The sequence below is a fragment of the Pipistrellus kuhlii genome, unplaced genomic scaffold (genome assembly GCF_014108245.1).
Source record: "Pipistrellus kuhlii isolate mPipKuh1 unplaced genomic scaffold, mPipKuh1.p scaffold_m20_p_13, whole genome shotgun sequence".
Taxonomy (NCBI): Eukaryota; Metazoa; Chordata; class Mammalia; order Chiroptera; family Vespertilionidae; genus Pipistrellus; species Pipistrellus kuhlii.
In genome coordinates, this window is record NW_023425438.1 from 46,077,394 (window position 1) to 46,098,159 (window position 20,766).

Here is a 20,766-nt window from a genome sequence, read left to right on the forward strand (position 1 = left end):
AGGGCATCAGCCCTTTCTTGTTCTCTTAGTCTTCTCTAGAAACACTCAGCAAAGCCATTGCTGGATTAGTGGTGATGTCTGAAGAAATGGAAAAGGTGTACAACAGTTTCCTCAACAACCAAGTTCCTTCCCTGTGGTCCATCACAGCCTACCCGTCCCTGAAACCACTGGGGTCATGGGTCAAAGACCTTATTCTGAGGACTGCATTTATGGACGTAAGAAAATGTTCTTATTTGGGATTTGATAAATCTAGCAACGCAGTTGGCCCTAAGGTCCTTAGGAACCCCTAGCTAAAATATTGACAACCCTTGAGGTATCATCTCAGCCCAAAGACACAGATCCTTTCAGAATGGCATCACTTTAAACATCTCGTGCTACTTATAATGGAGTTTGCCCCAGGCCCTTATCCCAGCATCCCGTTTTAATTCCGTGCCATCCTTGGAGATTCATATTTCGTTCATGGGACCCCACTGTGAGGTACAGAACCAACCTGAAATGGGCCCAAACTCCAGGGTGACCTTGCCACCATCTCCCTCTTCTCCACCCTCTGTAATAACCAGTTTCTGGGTTTGTGGTCAGGCTGAGGAGTGAGGACAGGGTCAGGGCAGGCGGTCAGGATGGGGCTGGTGACTCACTCAGGACTGCTTTAGCTTCTGCCCCCTGAGAGGCCCTCCAGAATCTGACTTTGATTGAAATGACAAACTCCGTCTCAGGAAAACAGTACATTTTGGTGTAATGTGTCTCCTTCAGCTGTGGCTCAAACGAGGGCAGCCCAAGTCCTTCTGGATCTCCGGGTTCTTCTTCCCTCAAGGATTTCTAACAGGTACGAGTGCTTTCCCCGCAGATGCCCCCCCAGAAAGACATGGTGTGCTCTGGCCTGGGCCTCTAGGACGGGCAAGATGGCATGGCTGCGACCGGCCTTGCCATGAGGCTGTTGACTTAGAGGGAAGTCCAACAAGGCCCAGCTCTTCCTGGCTTGCAAGGGAAAAGGATGACAGAAACAGCAGATGTTCCCTAACCCCTGCCCTTGTCAGGCGATGCAAAGGCAAACACCACTGCCCCTGTGGACACACACATTGAGCCCCAGATCCCCACACAACCCGTGCTCCAGGGCACCACACGCCCTCCATCTGCTCCGGCTCCAAGTCTAAGCAGCTTCCCTCCCTCTAAAAAATACTCTTTCAAGCTGAAACCCATTTGGCTCAATGGATAGAGCGTTGGTCTGTGGACTGAAAGGTCCCAGGTTCAATTCCGGTCAAGGGCATATACATTGGTTGTGGGCACATCCCTGATAGGGGGTGTGTAGGAGGCAGCTTGTCGATGATGTTTCTCTCTCATTGACGTTTCTAGCTTTCTATCCCTCTCCCTTCCTCTCTGTGGAAAATCAATAAAATATATATATTTTTAAATACTCTTTTAAGGAAAATTTAATTTTTCATTATAGTTGACTAAAAAATACTCTTGATGTCCTTTCATCAACTCAAGGGTAGATGGGTGTTATTTCAGGGATTCCTGCTGGAGAGTCCCAGAGTGGGCCAGGGCCATTGGGCTGCTAGGTGCTAATCAGCTGAGCCCTTTTTCTCTCTCATCCTGAATCCCCAATAAACAGCCCATGCGAGACAGCTAAGCAGGACTGTCAAGTTGGCAGACTGGGTTCTGAAACTCCCTCCCTGGTTTGTCTCCCTAAAGAGCAGAGGAGTGTACTACAGACTTATCTCCTTCCTTCTCTTCCCAGCCATGACCACAATACAGGTGTTGGCCCTGCCCCTCCCAACATCTCCCATAGGCTTCCTGTCTCTGTGAACTAATTCAGAATTAGGTGTCAATGGTTGCCTCTTCTCCATGGAGAGGAAGCTCTCTGATTCGAGAGCAGCCTGGTTGGGAGCAAGTGGGGGCTGTGTTTGGACAGCAGTAGTCTTGTTCAGAGGAGCCATTTTTCTGTTTTGTTATTTTTCTATTTACAGGAACTCTTCAAAATCATGCTCGGAAATACAATTTGCCTATAGATGAGCTGAGTTTCAAGTACAATGTAGTTCCTGTTTATCGGGATCAAGCCGCAGTTATAGAAGCTGCCAAGACAGTGAAGTTTGGACAAGAACTGCCCATGGACAAGGAGGTATTGTCTTCCGGACTATTGTGATAGCAAAGCAGCATCTGTCCCACTGTCATTCAGTGTCTCTGCTAACCTCTCCTGCTTCTCCTGCCTCCCATATGTGAGAGCAGAGGGAGCAGAATGGAGCTCACACCCCCAAAAACAAGCTCCCCAATTAGCAATGACTAGATCTGAACCCAATGTGGGGCAGGGGTGAGGAGGTGGAGGTGGTGCCTACATCAGCAAGCAATCCTCAAATTCCAGCTGGGAGACCAATAATTCAGCTCAATTCTGACGCTACCCAGAGATAGCATCAGACCCCAAAGGTTCAGAGTTCAGTCCTACATGATCACCCGCACACATTCCCCCATCCCCACCCCACTCTCCCATTTCTAATGCCAGTTTCAAGCCCACATTGTCACCTGTGCTTCTGACCCCTGACTCCATCCTGGGGCTCAATCAATTTGCAAGAGTGGCTCAAAGAACTCAGAGAAACTTTATTTTTAATATGACTTCACTGATTTTTAGAGAGAGGAAGGGAGAAAGAGATAGAAACATCAATGAGAGAGGAACATAGATTGGCTGCCTCTTGCACGCCCCCAACTGGGGATCAAGCCTGCAGTCTGGGTGTGTGCCCTAACAGGGAATCAAACCAGGAACCTCTTGGTGCATGGGTGGACGCTCAACCACTGAGCCACTCCGGCCAGGCAAAACTTTTTACTTAACTAGGTACTAGTTTATTATAAAAGGATGTAACTCAGAATAGTGGGATGGAAGAGATGCTTAGGGTAAGGCATAGGGGAAGGGCATGGAGTGTCCATGCCCACCAGGTGTGCCGCTCTCCCCACATCTCCCCTGTCCACCCTGAAGCTCTCCGAACCCAGTCCTGTGGGGGTTTGTGGAGGCTTCATTACATTGTCATGGTTGATTGGATCACTGGCCATCGGTGACTGGACTCAGTCTTCCCTCTCTAAAGGTGCTGTGGGGGATACCCTGAAAGCTCCAGCCCCCATCTTTAGGTACTGCCCAAGCCCATCTCGTTAACATTAACGAGACACCACTATCACTTTCAACACTCAGGAAATTCCAAGGATTTGGGGGGCTGTGAGTCAAAACCACTAAGAGCTGTTGAAACTCTTCGTTCCCATAGTTTACAACCTCCGGAGCGGAGGCTCTCAAAGTGGGGTTCCCAGACCAGCAGCATCACCTGAGAACTTATTAGAAATGCAAACACCAAGGCCCACAGACTCAGAAATCTGTGTATTTTAACAAGTCCTCCATGGGGTCTTAGCCCGCTAAAGTTTAAGAACCATGGCTCTAGAATTTTAGTGATTCTCAACTTTGACTACAAGTTAAAATCACCTGTAGTGCCTTTAAAATGTTCCAATGCCCAAGGCCACATCCCAGTTAGACCAGAATCATCACCCCAACACACTGGGCATTGTTGTTTCTTAAAGTGCCCCTGGTGATTGCTGTATACAACCAGGAGTATGAACCAGCGCTGCCAAGCTGAGCTACCCAGCGTGGAGGCACTGAGATGTTTATGGGGAGAGGGGGGCCTCTGCCTCAAAGCATCAGTTAACCCCAGTGGGCCTCATATGTTTCAAGAAATCAAAAATTTGCTACAGAATTCTCTTGCCAATAAAGTGTTCACTAACCAATCAGTGGATTTGGGGTGAATGGCTTTTGCTAACTAAACCTGCCTTAAAATGTCATGGTATTAGTAGGAATTGTTCCTGGGCAATTCTGTAGCATCCACTCTACTCATTTGCTCCCATATCCTTGAAAGGCCTTGCTAACAAATAACTGATGATCATCACAGCCCTCTTATCCCATCTACTTCCCATAAGGAAGGAAAGGTCTTAGCATCATGACAGCTATTCTGAATCACATGAAGGGTTTCCCAGGGGTTTCGCCTATTAGACATGTTGATGGACTATGAGATTTGGTGTCAAACTAAAAAGCAAGTTGTTTTACCTGCCAGAGCCTCTCGACAGTATTCTTCTCTCGAGACTGAGTTACAATAGCAATCTGGCTCTTAGAATTAACTGAGGAGGATGTGGGGCCACAGATGCTGACCGCCTTCTCCTCTTCTCGCCTGTAAACTTCTGGGTGTGTTTCAGTTGCCCTCTCCCGAAGATGGTGTTCTCGTTCATGGGATGTTCATGGATGCTTGCCGGTGGGACGATAAGGCGATGGTGATTGAAGATGCGTTGCCCGGACAGATGAACCCAGTGCTGCCTGTGGTGCATTTTGAACCTCAACAAAATTATGATCCAAGCCCAATACTTTATCATTCCCCACTGTATAAAACGGGGGCCCGTGCAGGAACACTCTCAACCACAGGTGAGGATGCGCTAATATTGGTCCTAATAATGACCAGATGCAAACTACAGTGGAAGCCCAAACACTGAGCTCTCCCTTGGACCAACTAGTGAGGCTCAAAATGAGGCCAACTTATACAAATTTACTAGTGCTGTAAACTCTATTTATTTTAATATGGAATATGGTTGGATAGTTTAAAACTGATGTTTGCTTCTATTAGTCTAATGAGCAGAAAATAGTTTATTGAGCAGTGACTTGTAATTTTTAAATGATGGTTAGAATCAATACTAAAATCTCTCACCAAATCCATTGAGACTCATCAAAGAGGTTTTAAAATAAATTATTAAATGAAATGCCAGGCTGCAAAAATGGAAATCTGAGTAGCCCTGAAACTGAGATACGGTTCTGAAAAAAAGGTACCAGACAGAAAGAGAGCCCTCTGAGCAGATAAGCTGGAGAGCTGATTGGAGACAGCGAAGGGTAAGTAAGGAGGATGAGCTGAGGAAATCCCTCAAAATTCGCAATGCAATTAAAAAAAGGAACACTGTGGGAAAAGCCAAAATTCCCAACTTTGATCTGGTAGGCAGCCTGGAAGAAAGTAGAGACAATGAAGAGTGATAATATTTTTTTTAATAATGGCCAATCATTGCCCAGAAAAGATGAAACACTTGAGCAATTGCATATGAAGAGATCTCACAAAGTCTGTTAGGGATAATTTTTTAAAACATAAATAATCAAATTTTTAAAAGTAACCCGGATATATCAAAGTGATACTTAAGACGATCAGAGATGCCCAGCCAGTGTACTCAGTGGTTGAGTGTTGACTGATGAACCAGGAGCTCACTGTTCAATTCCAGGTCAGGGCACAGGCCAGGATTGCAGGCTAGATCCCCAGGAGGAGGCATGCAGGAGGCAGCCGATCAATGATTCTCTCTCATCATTGATGTTTCTCTCTCTCCTCTCCTTTCTTCTCTCTGAAATAAAAAACAAAAAAACAAAAAAAAAACATATTTTTAAAAAGACTACCAGAGATAAAGAAAATCCTCAAAGCAAAGAGGTAAAACGTATTAACATGCTGAAATTAAAATTCCAGAGAATCAGATTGATAGGCATCTCTCATTATCCACAGTGTATAAAAAGATAACAGAAACATCCTCAAAGGCAATACAACTTTGAACCAAAACTGGAAATACAAGCAAATTATTATCCAAAAGAGAAAGTGTGATAAAGACAGTCAAAGACATACAAAGACTCTAAATTAATAACCACTGGCTCTCTAACACACACACACACACACACACACACACACACACACACTTAAACCTTTCAAAGTTTGACCATAAAAATGATTTTAATAATAATTTAGAACTAAATTTCCAGATGATAGAAATGTGGGAGATGAAGCAGGGCAGAAAGAACTAAAAATAAAAAATCCTTCCCTTTTGAATAGAGAATATATTGATAGATACTGATGATACTTATTTTTCTAATCAGTTAAAGTATGTCCTCTAAGGGTAACATACAGGATAAAACTAAAATAGACACTCCAATCACCTGCATGATCTCCCACTCCTATTATAAATCTAAAAAGTATTAAGAAGCTAAGAGCCCTAGCTGGTTTGGCTCAGTGGATAGAGCATCAGCCTGGGGACCAAAGGGTCCCAGGTTCCATTCGGGTCAAGTGCACATGCCCAGGGTTGCTGGCTCGATCCCCAGTAAGGAGCATGCGGGAGGCAGCCGATCAATGATTCTCTCTCATCATTGATGTTTCTATTTCTCTCTTTCTCCCGTCCTCTCTGAAATCAATAAAAATATATATTTTTTAAATATTTTTTATTGATTTTTCATAGAGCGGAAGAGAGAGGGATAGAGAGTTAGAAACATCGATGAGAGAGAATCATCGATCAGCTGCCTCTTGCACACCCCCTACTGGGGATGTGCCCACAACCAAGGTACATGCCCTTGACCAGAATCAAACCCGGGACCTTTTAGTCCGCAGGCCGACGCTCTATCCATTGAGCCAAACTGGTTTCGGCATGAAATCAATAAAAATATATTTTAAACTGTGAATAAAATCACCACAGGCATGCTGTCAACAACATCCAGACTCTGGAAAACCCAATTACATTGACTCCTAGAACATACTCTTTGTATTAAGGGGTTATTCTTTAAGTAATGACCACACTTTCTCCTGTATCCTTAACTAGGTCATTCAACCAACTTCGTGGTGACCGTCCTTTTACCCTCCAAGAGGTCCATAGATTACTGGATTGTCAAGGGCTCGGCTCTGCTCTGCCAGCTGAATGAGTGAAGGGGCCGCTCGGTGCTGAAAAGGAAGCAGGCCAGGGGTCTCTGAAGAGAAGAGTCTGTGTAATTTATATGTTAGCAAAACAGCGTTAACTTCTGATCTGATTTAATAGTAGTAAGTGTGGCTTTTTACTTCTCTTATAATCTAAAATAAAGTGTTTGAGTTTTTCTTTCTGTTGGTAATTCAAAATTTGATGTGAAAACTGTGGGTTCAGCTCCCACCTCTTCAACCTGCTCCCCCTTCCCCCAAATGAGATCCAAGAAACTTTCCCTTAGTGACCTGGGGGGTCCCACTCCTCACCCCCCCCCCCCCATGGGCAGCCAGAACTCAGCACTTCCTTACCCACACAGGCTCCCTCCCTCCTCACACAAACATGGAAGGCCTGGTAGGCTCTTCAGTCACGTGGCCCCGGGTGATGATGAAGACCAGGTCTCTAGGCCAGACAAAGGCTCAGAGCCCTCATCATGGGAGGTTGATGCTGCAACCGTGACAACCGGTAGCAGATGAGCAGGAGGATAGATCCTGGCCCAACTCTGGCTCACGGCGCCAGTTCCCCCTCTCCACGTGGCTCTAGCACAACCCTTGGAAGAGCCTGTGCTTTCGCCGAAGTACAGGTTGGTCCTGCCCGGTGCCCAGGAATTTTCCCTTCCGCTTTGGGGTGAGCCTGTGAACGCTGTCCAAGTGCCAGCAGGTGGAAGAACCGGGTCAGTCATCATAGTGGATCCAGTCCTCCCACTGACCTCCTCTCCCTCACGCCCATTCCTATCAAAGTGAAGAACAGACTCAAGTCACAGAGCAGCAGGAAGCGCCACTTGTATTCCTCAGAGTCCAGGGCAGAAGTCGGAAGCTACTCTCGGTGTTTCAGCAGGAACAGGTGCTCACTAGGCTTTGGGAATGGCTGCAGCTGCAGAAGTCAGGGTGTCGACACTTAGGCACCCCAGCAGCTGCAATCCACGGTCAGGCTCGTGAACAAACAAAGGCTATTTACCCAGAAATTGCTACAGGAAGGGAGATGGCTACCGTCACTTGGTTAGTTAGTTGCCAAAGCAGGCAGAGAAGTGGGAAAGCTTTAGGGAGAGAAAAGGGGAAGCTTCGGTGTGCCCTGGGAGAGGCTACAGGCATGGGGAGCCCATAGGTGGGCTCACTGAGAGCAGGGCACCTTTGTGATTGGTTAGGGGCACGTACAGGCTTTCTGCTTGTGGCTCTAGATTGGAATCAAGGGGACAGAAATTGGAGAGGCTGTTCCTTCTCAAGCAAGTCCTGGTCATTTTGTGTCAGTTGCTACAGCAGTTTGTTGTCTTCCTGGAATGGTTACTGCAGATAGAGGGTCGGAGTTCTGTTTTTAAAGATGGTTTGTCTATTGTCTGTTTTTGTTAACAAAATTAATTTTAGACTGTAATTAATAATTTTAATTAAAAAACACATTTATTTAAGCCCTAGCTGGTTTGGCTCAGTGTATAGAGCATCAACCTGTGGACTCAAGGGTCCCAGGTTCAATTCCAAACAAGGGCACATGCCCAGGTTGTGGGCTCGGTCCCCAGTAGGGAGCATGCAAGAGGCAGCCAATCAATGATTCCCTCTCATAGTTGACTTTTCTGTCTCTCTCTTCCTCTTCCTTCCTCTCTGAAATCAATAAAAATATATTTTTTAAAAAACATTTATTTAAGAAAAAAGGATCTTGAGGCTAGAGATACTAGTAGATTCAGGCAGCAACCTAGATTGTGGTCCAGAGGAAAACAAGGAAAGGGAGGGCTTATCAAAGCAAAAAGCACAACGTGTAATTATTTCCTGCAAAAGGAGGGTCAAAAGGAGGGTTGCTGGCTGGGGAACAGGAGTCTGGTCAGTTTCAATATACGAAGGTGTAAAACCGCAAGGCGAGGGTTCGGGCCAGTGTCCAGGCAACAGGATGTTTATGGCTGCAGACTTGAGCTGAGTTTAGCAGCAAGTTAGCAACTTAATAGCAGCCCTGAGAACTGAGGCATTAGGAGGAGGAGGCCCCGCTTCCCCAATACCTCCCACCTTTGTGCCACTCTGTCAGCAATGCCTGCTCCCTTTTACTTTTTCTCTGAAACACTTTTTGAAGCCAACTTCTCAGTCCTGTTTGACTGGGCAGATGGATCCATCCTCCTGACTTGGATGCGGCGGGTCCCTAGGCAATAGCTTTCCAGAGCCAGTGCCCCAGGCTCCCCACTCAGCGGCCCCGGGGGCAGTCCTTCCTTTCCTCTCCTCCTCCCGTCTCCCTAAAAGGCTTAGTAAAATATTGGATCCAGGGGAAGAAAAAAGAATGCATTACACACAAGCATTTCAGGGGGAGGTGACAGTAAAAACACGTGTCCTCACGTGACACTTCAATCAACAGTTACGGCAGGTTCTGGAGGAGAGCCCTCCCGGATGGCAACAGAAAACCACCCGTCATTGCCAAGACCGGTTTGGCTCAGTGGATAGAGCATCGTCCTGGACTGAAGGGTCCCGGGTTTGATACTGGTCAAGGGCATGTACCTAGGTTGCGGGCACATCCCCAGTGGGGGGTGTGCAAGAAGAAGCTGATGAATGATCCTCTCTCATCGATGTTTCTAACTCTCTATCCCTCTCTCTTCCTCACTGTAAAAAATCAATAAAATATATATTTTTAAAAAACGCCCATCACAAAGAGGTGGAGAGATCAGGTGATAAATGTTGTTCCTGAGTTAAAATTTGCTTAAATTTGTTTTTTACTGCTGAAGTCACAACAGTCTCTTCAATAAATGCTGGGAAATTTGATCAGATACATGCAAAAAAAAAAAAATGAAACTAGATCACCAACTTACACCATACACAGAAACAAACTCAAAATGATGAAAGGATTTAAATGTAAGGCGGGAAGCCATAAAGATCTTAGAAGACTCCATACACAGCAAAATATCAGACATATGTCATGGCAATATCTTTACAGACACAGCTCCTAGGGCAATGGAAACTAAGGAGAAAACAAGTAAATGAGATTACATCAAAATAAAAAGCTTCTGCACAGCAAAAGAAACCATCAACAAAACAACAAGAAAGCCCACTGCATGGGAGGACATATTTGCCAATGATATTCCCAATAAAGGTTTAATCTCCAAAATTTACAGGGAACTCATACAACTTAACAAAAGGAAGATAAATGATTCAATCGAAGAATGGGCAAAGGCCCTAAGTAGGCACTTTTCGAAAGAGGACATACAGAAGACAGAGAGACACATGAAAACATGCTCAAAGTCACTAATGATCCAAAGGATGCAAATCAAAACAACAATGAGATACCATGTCACACCTGTCAAAATGTCTATCATCAACAAATCAACAAACGACAAGTGCTGGTGAGGATGCGGAGAAAAAGGAACCCTTGTGTGCTGCTGGTAGGAATGCAGACTGGTGCAGCCACTGTGGAGAACAGTATGGAGTTTCCTCAAGAGTTAAAAATGGAACTCCCGTTTGACCCAGTAATCCCACTTCTAGGACTATATCCCACGAAACCAGAAACACCAATCAGAAAGGATATGTGCACCCCTTTGTTCATAGCAGCACAATTTACCAGAGCTAAGATTTGGAAACAGCCTAAGTGCTCATCAGCAGATGAGTGGATTAAAAAACTGTGGTTCATCTACACAATGGAATACTATGCTGCTATAAAAAAGAAGCAACTTTTACCATTTGCAACAGCATGGATGGACCTGGAGAGCATTATGCTAAGTGAAATAAGCAAGTCAGAGAAAGATAAATATCACATGATCTCACTCATATGTGGGATATAACTATCAACATAAACTGATGAACAAAAATGGATCCAGAGACAAGGTGGCATTGAACAGACAGTCCAACCTCAGGGAGAAGGCAGGGGAGGGAGGTTAGAGATCAACCAAAGGACTTGTATGCATGCATAATATTATAGCATGATCAATGGACACAGACACTGGGGTGGTGGGGGCTTACCCTCACAGGTGGGAATGGGGGGGTGATTAGTCAGGGGAGAAAAAAAGAGACATGTAATACTTTAAACAATTTGTCTTTTACTGTAATGTTTTATGCATCACTGGCTGGGCTCGAGGGGCCACGGGCTTGGTCTCATCCGGAAGGAAGGACGGCCGTTTCAGTGGTCTTATGGCAAACACGATTCATGTTATTCTTAACACTTCTCACCAGCTTTTTCAGTTCTTTGAGGGCTCTCAGTAATTCCCCCAGAGATTTTATTAAATTTTCATTATAATCTATGAAGACTTCCAGGGTCTGCGTGTCTCCTTCCAAAACATCTGTGCTTTTCCTTGGCTCCAGCTCTCCATCCAACTGCTTCTGTTCAGGTCCACACTGAGGTAGCAGCTTGTTCGTGGTCTTGCAACTTTGACCCAGATCCTCCTTGTAGCAGAAAGGAACTGGCGGCTGGTAAGGACGTACAGGTCGAACAGAGCTTATGGGGGTCTTTGGTATAAAGGTCTTTGGAGGCTCCAGGGGCCCCCCTGTGATGCTGGTGTCTAGCGTGCTATGGTAGGGGCGGGGCACCATTGGGGGGGCGGGTGTCAGCTGCCTCAGCTTGCTGTCTTCATGCTTGCCAAAGGGGGTGATCCAGTAAGATGGCACAGATGTGACTTTCCTTGGTTTCCTTAGGTTTTCAAAAAACTCATGGTTGGCCTGCTCATCAATGCATGTCTGGCTGTCGGCATGCCTGCTGGATGGGGGGTTCCTTGGTATTTCCCGTGCATGCCTGTCGTGCTCACTGATCTTAGTCTGCACAAGGAAAGAAAGGGGATACTTAGCACACTTAAGGTTCAGTGGCAAAGACCAGGAAAATAATTATATCTAGAAGCCTAGCAAGTCACAACACAAGCTGTTCTACCAAAGGTCAAGTGACCCTATTGAAATTCTGCCCCCTGCCTCATTGTAACCCATTAAGAAATAAAGTTGAAGTTTAATTGTTTCTCTCTCACTTTTTCACAGAACAAGTTTTGGATATTAAAATTTTAATGACCCTAATTAACTTTAAAATTTACAACACTTCATGCTTGAATGAAAACTGCTCCATCCATGTTGTGCATAAATGGGGCACAAGGCGCAGTGGGTGGTTTCAATAGAATTCTTAATCAAGGCTTTAGGGGGGGAAATGCTAAGTATAGGAGTAACAAAATATATGCTTTGAATTAATATTATCCTGTATAATAAAGAGGTAATATGCAAATTGATCCTCGCACAAGATGGCCACTCCCATGTGCCCACGTGGTCAAAGATGGCCACCACAAGATAGCTGGCATGGGAAGGTAGTTGTGGGCAATCAGGCCAGCAGGGGAGGGCATTTAGGGGTGACCAGGTTGGCAGGAGAGGGCAGTTAGGTGTTGATCTGGCTGTCAGGGGGGTGGTTAGGTGGTGATTAGGTTAGAAGGCAGAAGCAGTTAGGGGCAATCAGGCAAGCAGGCAGGAAGGCAAGCGGTTGGGAGCCAACAGTCCTGGATTGTGAGATGGATGTCCCAGATTAGAGACGATGAAGGCTGAGCTGAGGGACACACACACACACACACACACACACACACACTGCACAAATTTCCTGCACAGGGCCTCTAGTTAATTATGTTAAATTAAGACTTTAAACTTCTTTTTTTTAAATTGTTTTCTTTAAATAAATCTATATTATTCATATTATTACAAATGTTCCTCATTTTTTTCCCCTCCATTGCTCCCCTCCACCAGGTAAACTTCTTTTTACATTTTACACATATGTTCCAAATGTGTGTTAAACATGGAGGACCGACCACAAACCCATTTCCTCTTCTCTTCCTTTTAGAAATACCTCATTAGAGTTAAAGACAAATAGAAGGTAACTCATGATACAGGATAAACAGGGGATGATGTTTAGCATTTGAAAGCTGACAACTAGGTAAAGGAGTGGTCATGCATGACCTGGCAGAACACAGGAAGCACAACCTTGGTGCCCATAAAGAGTGGCATGGAGGGGAAGAAGAAAGCCAGTTTATCTGACAGAACCAAGACCAGTTCAGAAATCAGAGGCTTGACTCCAAACCCTTGCAGTGATGCCTGTCAGTTAATACAAGTCCTGCTCACTCCCGGTGCTTCCAATTATGATAGATCTATGGGACGGCCAGGGAACATTACACATCTAAGGAGAGCCAACTACTAAGGGATCAAAACAGGAAGAATACAATTAATGGGAGTGATGAAATTCAGAAGCAAAAGAAAACTTTAAAAATTATTCTTACTCGACCTCAGAAAGACAAAAAAAAATTGCATTTGGGAAATAGCCAAGTACAAGAAGAATGAGAGAGTATAAAAGAACTCTCTAAATTAAAAATATAGGCAAGACAAAGAATTCAATAGGAGGGTTGGAGCATAAGTCAAAATCTATAGAAAGTAGAAAAAGACAAAATAAAAAACAGGAGCGGTGGGAAATTAGATATCTGTGTAGGAACACTGTTCTGAAAATTCCAACTTCTAAGTAATAAGAATCACTAGACAAATAAGTAGAAAAATAGCAAAAACAAACAACAAAACAATTAACTGAAAGGAGAAAAGATCTGCAGACTTGATTGTCAAAATAAAATAAAAAGGTGCATACCAAATTATATTATACAATTTCAAAATCTCAGCGACAGAGAAGGTACTAAAAGCTTCCAAAGTAGAAAGATTTGGGGTGAAAAATCACAAAAATTGGTAATATACAATGCATCAGACAATGTCAACAGATTTAAGAGCAACACTGTAAATGAGCAACACTGTAAATGTCTTAACCCAAAAAAAAGAAGTTTCAACCTAAAATTCTATATTCTATAAAATAGGATCTATAAAAATGTCTGCTCCTGTCCCATTTCCCAGGGAAATGTGCTCCAGTAAACAAGGGTTATAACAAGACAGAAGGAAACACAGAATCTAGTGCATAGGAGAGCAGTTCTGTGAGATCCCAGATGACTTCGAGGAGACATGCCAGGAAAATAGGCAAGGAGCAGGCTTAGGGAAAACCAGTCTGTAAAAGAAGAGGATAACAAAGACTGGGAAGGATGTTTCCAAGAAAATTTGAAATAGATGCGTTTAGTAGATGGAAAATTTTTTTATAGGCATGTGGCAAATGTCAACATTTGAAGAAAAAATAGCTATTTGAAACAAGAAAGTGCATATAGTCAGGAAATTAATTACACACACACACACACACACAATTGCTAAATATTAAATTAATATAGCATAAATGTAGTATTTTTGTCTAATAGTCATACTTTTGTTTGATTAGTAGATTGTTAGGCACAAAAAATTGTTTTTTAAAGCAGGAAGACCAGCCTACTGCTTATGTGAGATCATGTTGGCTAGAAAAATGAGGATTAAATCATCCTGGAGAAGTGTAGAAGTGCTAGGTTTAGCAATATGTGAGAAAAAGAATGAAGGTTATATAAGGAACAGGCAGTCATGGGACTATATGGCTCACCAGTGAAAAGTATTTGCACAGTCATAGGAATGTAACATGGATTCTGACTCAATAAAACTGTGCTACATGTTGAGGGAACAGAAGGAGGGAAGACCGAGGTGCAGTGAGAAAGCTAAGTTTTCACCTGCTAGGACGGAAAGTCAACAGACAGTTCTGAAAATCAAGTTAGCTCTTATACTTTTCTTAAAAAATAAAATTTTAAAATTAAGTTTTTAAAATATGTTATTGAAATTTAACCTGAGTGTCAAAAAACTTTTTAAAACGGGCCTTACTAAGCCAAAGACGTTCCTGAAGACATATATTTGAACATTTGAAAGAAGAGATTTAGGAAATCAAAATAAGAGGTCCATTGTATTTTTTTTAGGAATCATGGCAGACAGCTTTTAAACCGAACCATTAATTTCTTAACTTTTCCACTGTTTACATACATGAATTACACCATCAGTCTTCCTCTTCTCTTGCTCTAAGAATAGAAAAGAATTAACTGATTAATTCTGATACAAATGACAGAAAAAAGAAGCCTTGCTGACTATCTGAAAGATTGATTACTAACATTCAAAATGAGATAAAATTTTATTCCACTTTTATAATATCCAACAACAAGGATCATTTAAATTACCTGGAAAAATGATGCCCATAAAGTAAGATCTAAAAACTTAGTTTTACTTTTTGACCAAAGATATATTTTTATTAGGTACAGATGAAAGAATATCCACATTCAGAGGAAAATGGCAAAGCACATTAGACCAGGTGAGGAACTTACCAAATAGAAAAGCTTACCTCTTGCATATCAGGACCTCGGTAGTTGTGTCTAATCTTACCTTTGTACCCACCTCCATTGAATCACTAACAAGTGACAGCTCTCAGAACCAGCTTCTGTCCAGGCAGTAATCCCTGGAAGCACCAGCATCATTGGCCACATCTTTAACTACTTATTGGTACTCAACTAAACTACCTGACTACAAAAATAACTGGGTCTCTACTTCACTGAAAAGTAACCTATATAAATTTGAATTTAATCAGTATGTGATAACATATCTACATAGAACCTTTGAACATATCTACAGCATTTTGCTCTCACAAAGGCTAGGAGAAGAAGAAAAGAGTGCCCAGGACTGTACTTTGTTCCACATACTCCTATAATGTGGGCCGGGCCACCTGGGCACACATAAGCAAAATGACAACTGTGTGGGAGAACGTATTTGCCAATGTTGCATCTGGTAATGGGTTAATTTCCAAAATACATAAGGAACTCATACAACTTAATAAAGGGCTTTCTAATTTAACTACCGAGGTCCTGATATGCAAGAGGTAAGCTTTTCTATTTGGTAAGTTCCTCACCTGGTCTAATGTGATCAGATATGATTCTGTCTATAGTTTTAGTCCTTTTCAATTTATCGAAGATTGTTTTACAGTTTACACTGTTGCTCACATCTTCTGGGCTTTATTTTCTGTCTTCTTGTATCAGTTATTTGTGATGTGCTATAATATACTCAAACAAAACTGTGGATGGTATATTTCTTCATTTAATATTTTTGTTTCAGAATTAACCCAATCCCTATCCCTATCCCCTGTTCAACTCTAACCCTAACCCTAGAAAAAGCCCTAAACTTATTAATAACTTTATAACTAACCATACTCATAGCCCTAGACTTAATCATTGCCCTATCTATTCCACATTTCTAACCCTAGAACCTAAACCTAGTCAGAACACTAACCCTAGTCCAAACCCTAGCCATAACCATAATCCAACCCTAACCCTAACCCTAAATCTAACTCATGTCTTCAGGATAATCCCTTGAAGTGGGATTTCTTGATGAATGCATCAGCAGTTTTTGTGAGGTTATGCCAATGTTCCCTTCATAGGGTCTAACCATTTTGCATTTCCTCAACAATATATGAAAGTAACTATTTCTTCACAACCTTACCAAAAAAAATCTGTAAAATTTACAGATCTTCACCCAATAGGAAAAAAAATAGTTATATATATATATATATATATATATGTGTGTGTGTGTGTGTGTGTGTGTGTGTGTGTGTGTGTGTGTGTTTCAGACAGGAGGAAAGAGGGAAAAATAGAAACATCAATGATGAGATAGAATCCTTGACTTAATCAAGTCAGTTATTGCTTGATTTGATCCCTGCAACCCAGTCAAGTGCTCTGACTGGTAATTAAACTGAGATATCCTGGTTCATAGGTCAATGCTCCTCTGTCCAGGGCATTCTTGGCTTTAAATGAAAGTCACCAGAGCAAACTCATTGAAATACATCAACGTGTTTATCTATTAAAGTCATACTTTTTCATGACTTCCACTTTTATTCTTATTCATTATAATGAATTTATAGGATTGAGAGGTAGGTATTGCTTCTGAGTTGTATACAATAATTTTGAATGGAAATCATCAAAACTGGAGTAAGTTAAGATGGGACCACTTTATGGAGAAACCATAATCTATGAGCTGAATTCCAAAGAGCTGTGCAAGCACCACAGCAACTGAATTTGTCATGCTTGTCACCTATAGTTCAGCCTCTTCTGTCAGTAGCTGAGTTACACTGTCATTTCATCAGCAATGTAGGGGGAGTATACATGGGCCTCATTTGTAATTAGAAGGGTCAAATGACATACACATTAAAATGAATTGTAAATCTTAAAGAATTTTATAAAGGACCTATTTTGGTCTCTACCACTATTATCTACTAACTAGGGACCAGTTCACAAAATTCGTCAAGAGTAGGCCTTCCTTCCCTGGGCTGTCAGCACCAGCTTCCCTCTAGTACCCAGAATCCAGGCTTCCCTCTAACCGCCAGCAGACACCTAGGACCAGGACTTCCCTCACAGCCCCAGATTCATCCAAAGGTTGTCTGGAAGGATGCCTAGTCTAATTAGCATATTATGCTTTTATTACATTATTATAGACTAGATGCCCAATACATGAAGATTCCTGCAAGAATGGGCCTTCCTTCCCCTGGCTGCCAGCATCACCTTTGCTCCAGCCTGGAGCTGCCTTTTGGCCTTCCCATGCTGCCCAAAGGCCTGCCCCCGGCCACTCGGCACGTGTGTATGCAAATTAACCCAGCATCTTTGTTGGATTAATTTGCATACTCACTTCTGATTGGCTGGTGAGCATCACAAAGGTACACTCAATTTGCATCTTTCTCTTTTATTAGTGTAGATTAAAATAGATACCACCCATTTACTCACAGGCTTACCATAGAGCACCAAGCAGAGCATAAGTTTTTACAAATAATTATTTGCTTTTTGTATAAAACTACAATTCATTAATTCACATAATTTGCTCATTTTTTGCACACTATTTGAATATTGTGAAAAAAAAGAGTATTTCCCAATTACAAAGCCATGTTCACCATCTGGGTAAATTCATAGCACAATTAATATAACTTTTAATACAACTAAGAGCTTAATAAAATTCAAGTGTAAATAAAATAAAAATTATAGGACATTTCATCTATGAAAAATAAAATATGGCATTAATTTTTTTCAAAGACATTTTTGTTGATTGATTGATTGAGAGAGAGAGAGAGAGAGAGAGATCAATAAGAGAGAAACATCCACCAGCTGCCTCCAGCATGCTGCCTACTAGATGGAGCCTGCAACCCAGGCATGTTGCTTTGACCAGGAAGTGAAGCAGTGACCTCTCAGTGCACACAATGATGCTCAACCAACTGAGCCACACAGGCCAGGGCTAATCTGGCATTTAAGTGAAACTAATGGACAAATGGGGTTTTAACATCTTTATCATAGAAAGTTTTCTATTTCAAAGAACACAGTGTTCATTAGCCACTTTGTTACCCAAAATTACTTTAAATCAACCATTTCCCTCTTTTCCCTCTCTCCTCCCTCTTTCTGCCCTCCTCTTCCCTTCCCCCTGCCCCCCATTTTAGTCCTTAGAACTTTCGCCTCAACAGTCTGAATGGTTGAACAGGACTCTATTGTCAGAAAGGGAGCAGGCTGTGAGCCACAGAGACAAGCATTCTTGTGCAGAATCCGGCATCTTAATTCCCAAAACTTTATATTATAGATAATATTTGTTTGTCTTTAATTTTTTTTTAATTATTAACCAACAAACAGTCTCATGAACCACCAACCTCTCCTTTAGAAGAGGAAAGACTGTTTAGTAGCTAAATTAGGACAGCCATTTGTGTAAAAGTGGCGGTTTTGAAGTAATCAGAACACCATGGGTCCTCCTTTGGATAAAAATATTAAACAAACAAAAACTATTCTCTGCAGCGCTGGCAGTAACAGTTCACACTGTTCACTTATTGTATGTTTTTCTCCCCACAATTTTCTTTCCTTCTGTGTTAAAATTATAGTTGGAAGAAATAAGGCAGCTTCTATCTGGGAAACTGAAAACAGCTCACTTAACACCAAATAACTCTCCCATGTCTGTCTCTATTTTGAATTCAAAGAACCAATCCAAAATTGTTTGTGTGTGTCCTGAGTATCAACTACCTTAACAAGTGGGAGCAAGGGTACCACCAAGCTCTTACCTGGTTCCTTCACGCAGGTACCACGTAAAAGCATGAATAAATAATGGATACTCAATATTAGGGTGTTAAAGTTTTCATTGAGAAAGGAAGATGCTATACCCAAAAGTCTTTGCAAAGTCTCATGAAGACTAACTAGAGCTCTAAACAAGAATGGCTGAGCCAAAACCGGTTTGGCTCAGTGGATAGAGCATCGGCCTGCGGACTCAAGGGTCCCTGGTTCAATTCTGATTGGGGGCATGTACCTTGGTTGCAGGCACATCCCCAATGTGGGGTGTTGCAGGAGTCAGCTGATCGATGTTTCTCTCATTGATGTTTCTGACTCTCTGTCTCTCTCCCTTCCTCTCTGTAAAAGATCAATAAAATATATTATAAAAAAAAAAAAAAAAAAAAGAATGGCTGAGGTCTGGGGTGTCTCAGACAAGTTTGAAAAATTATAGAATAGGGAAACACCTGGGCATTCAGATAGTGCAGAAAGAAAGACACCGGTTAGGTGCTATGGGGAAAGAATAAGGGTTGGGGGTGCCAGGCACAGCCAGCCTTGGTCCCTGGTGTCCAGCCCTAAAAAACGTCAGCTCCAGGCAAGGAGGAGCCTGAGGCTCTAGATCTCTCCCAGGGGACCAGGGGAACAAGAAAATCCAGAGGTCCACCTGAGAGTGGACAGCGCCCACCGCCTCCTTACCTTTGGGCATCTTTGGTTCAACGAGGTGCTGCAGGCCGTGTAGCTCACTGCCTCCCCGACCCAGCTTGGGTGAGGGTGCTCCTGCCACCTTGTTTCTAATCCTCTCCTCAGAAACCTCAGACTTGTCGTCTGTCTCTGTTGGTCCTGAGCTCCGGCCCAGCTTGGGGCTGGGAATGGGATTGAGGCAAGAGCTCAATGTGTTCCCCATGGTGTGCCTCCACTTCTCGCTTTCGTCACCACATTTACTTGTCCCCCCAAACTACCCCACTTTCAGCAGTCCGGCCCTCCAAACAATGACACTGCTGGTGGGGGTAGCCCTGGGGCTGCACTCTTCAAGCAAGCCCAAACTGACTCCCCGAATTCCCTGGATGCTGGGCACAGAGCCCCAGAAGAGTTCAGGGCTCCCCTCCCCCCACAAACTTCCCTCTGCTGCCCTGCTACTGCTTGAGTTGACTAGTCTGTGAGGGTGGCAACCAGCCAGACTTATGGGAAAGGGGTGGGGAAAGACCAGCGCTGGGAACTCCAACCGCTTCAGGAAGAGATCATCGCCAAAGCTCCTGCCTCTGCAGCCGCCTCTCAACTGAAGACCATTCTGATGGCGGGCGCCACCAACCAGAACATCTCTGATCCAACTTTAAGGCCGGCTGGTTGCTCCCCCTTTCTCCTCTCTTATGATGATTTCTATTTCCGTCTTACACCCAAGTCACCAATCTTTGGCTCCATCCACCCCATCTCAAGCCTTGCTGATACCAACTGCCAACTTGTGCCAACTGCCAACTGCCAACTGCCAACATTCCACTGCACTCCCCTTTCTTGCTCTCTCTCCCTCCTTTCCTTTTGTCACCCTTTCTCTCTCCCCCACTTCCTCATTCCAGACTTCTCCTAGGGAATGGGAAAATGAAAGCCTCCTCTGATATCTGCAAATAAAATGTCAGGGAAGGGGACAATCTCTATTAATCAAACCTGGGAACAAAGCCAATTTGGAAACCTCCTCCCTTCCTATCAAATCACAGGTTATGGCTGCATGAGCAATAATGTAGGTCAGTGTTGGCCAAACTTGGACCAGCACGCTCCTCTCAGAAGGCTTTTCTTAGCTACCAACCCCTCTTATGTTACTGAGGGGTCCTCTCTCATGGAAAGAGCCCACATCAGTAACTTCCTCTAAGAATGCATGTGCTCATTTTTGCCTCCTACTTGCTCTTTCCATGTCCTCACAGCCCCCTACCCAAGGCCTGTTGACCCTACCAACATTTACTTATCATTCTTCTCTAGCTGCCTTTTGATTATTATTATTATTCATTGGAAACAAAAGATCGAACTGGCTTTCTTTCTCAAAGAACAATGAACCCGTAAAACTGATTTTTAAAAATCACATGCATTTAAGTAGCTGTGCCAGTTCAGACCAGATTCTTGGGCTG

At 43.2% G+C, this 20,766-nt stretch overlaps 2 protein-coding genes across 2 annotated transcripts in view; one reads left to right on the plus strand and one right to left on the minus strand.

Moving 5' to 3' along the window:
* Window positions 1-6,904, plus strand: part of DNAH6 (dynein axonemal heavy chain 6) — a 198,755-nt gene extending 191,851 nt beyond the window's left edge. The window contains exons 72-76 of the mRNA XM_045580949.1: window positions 30-215; window positions 751-823; window positions 1,965-2,116; window positions 4,216-4,438; window positions 6,625-6,904. Of these exons, the coding sequence (XP_045436905.1) occupies window positions 30-215; window positions 751-823; window positions 1,965-2,116; window positions 4,216-4,438; window positions 6,625-6,728 (738 nt within the window). The 3' untranslated portion in view covers window positions 6,729-6,904. The remainder of the gene's footprint in view (window positions 1-29; window positions 216-750; window positions 824-1,964; window positions 2,117-4,215; window positions 4,439-6,624) is intronic.
* A 3,904-nt stretch (window positions 6,905-10,808) lies between these two features.
* Window positions 10,809-19,556, minus strand: LOC118717825 (rho guanine nucleotide exchange factor 7). The gene is made up of 3 exons (XM_036436151.1): window positions 19,349-19,556; window positions 14,589-14,623; window positions 10,809-11,465 (listed from the first exon to the last, which is right to left on the minus strand). Exons 1-3 carry the CDS (start codon window positions 19,554-19,556, stop codon window positions 10,809-10,811), a joined length of 900 nt encoding a protein of 299 aa, XP_036292044.1.
* Between the last annotated feature and the right edge of the window lie 1,210 nt (window positions 19,557-20,766).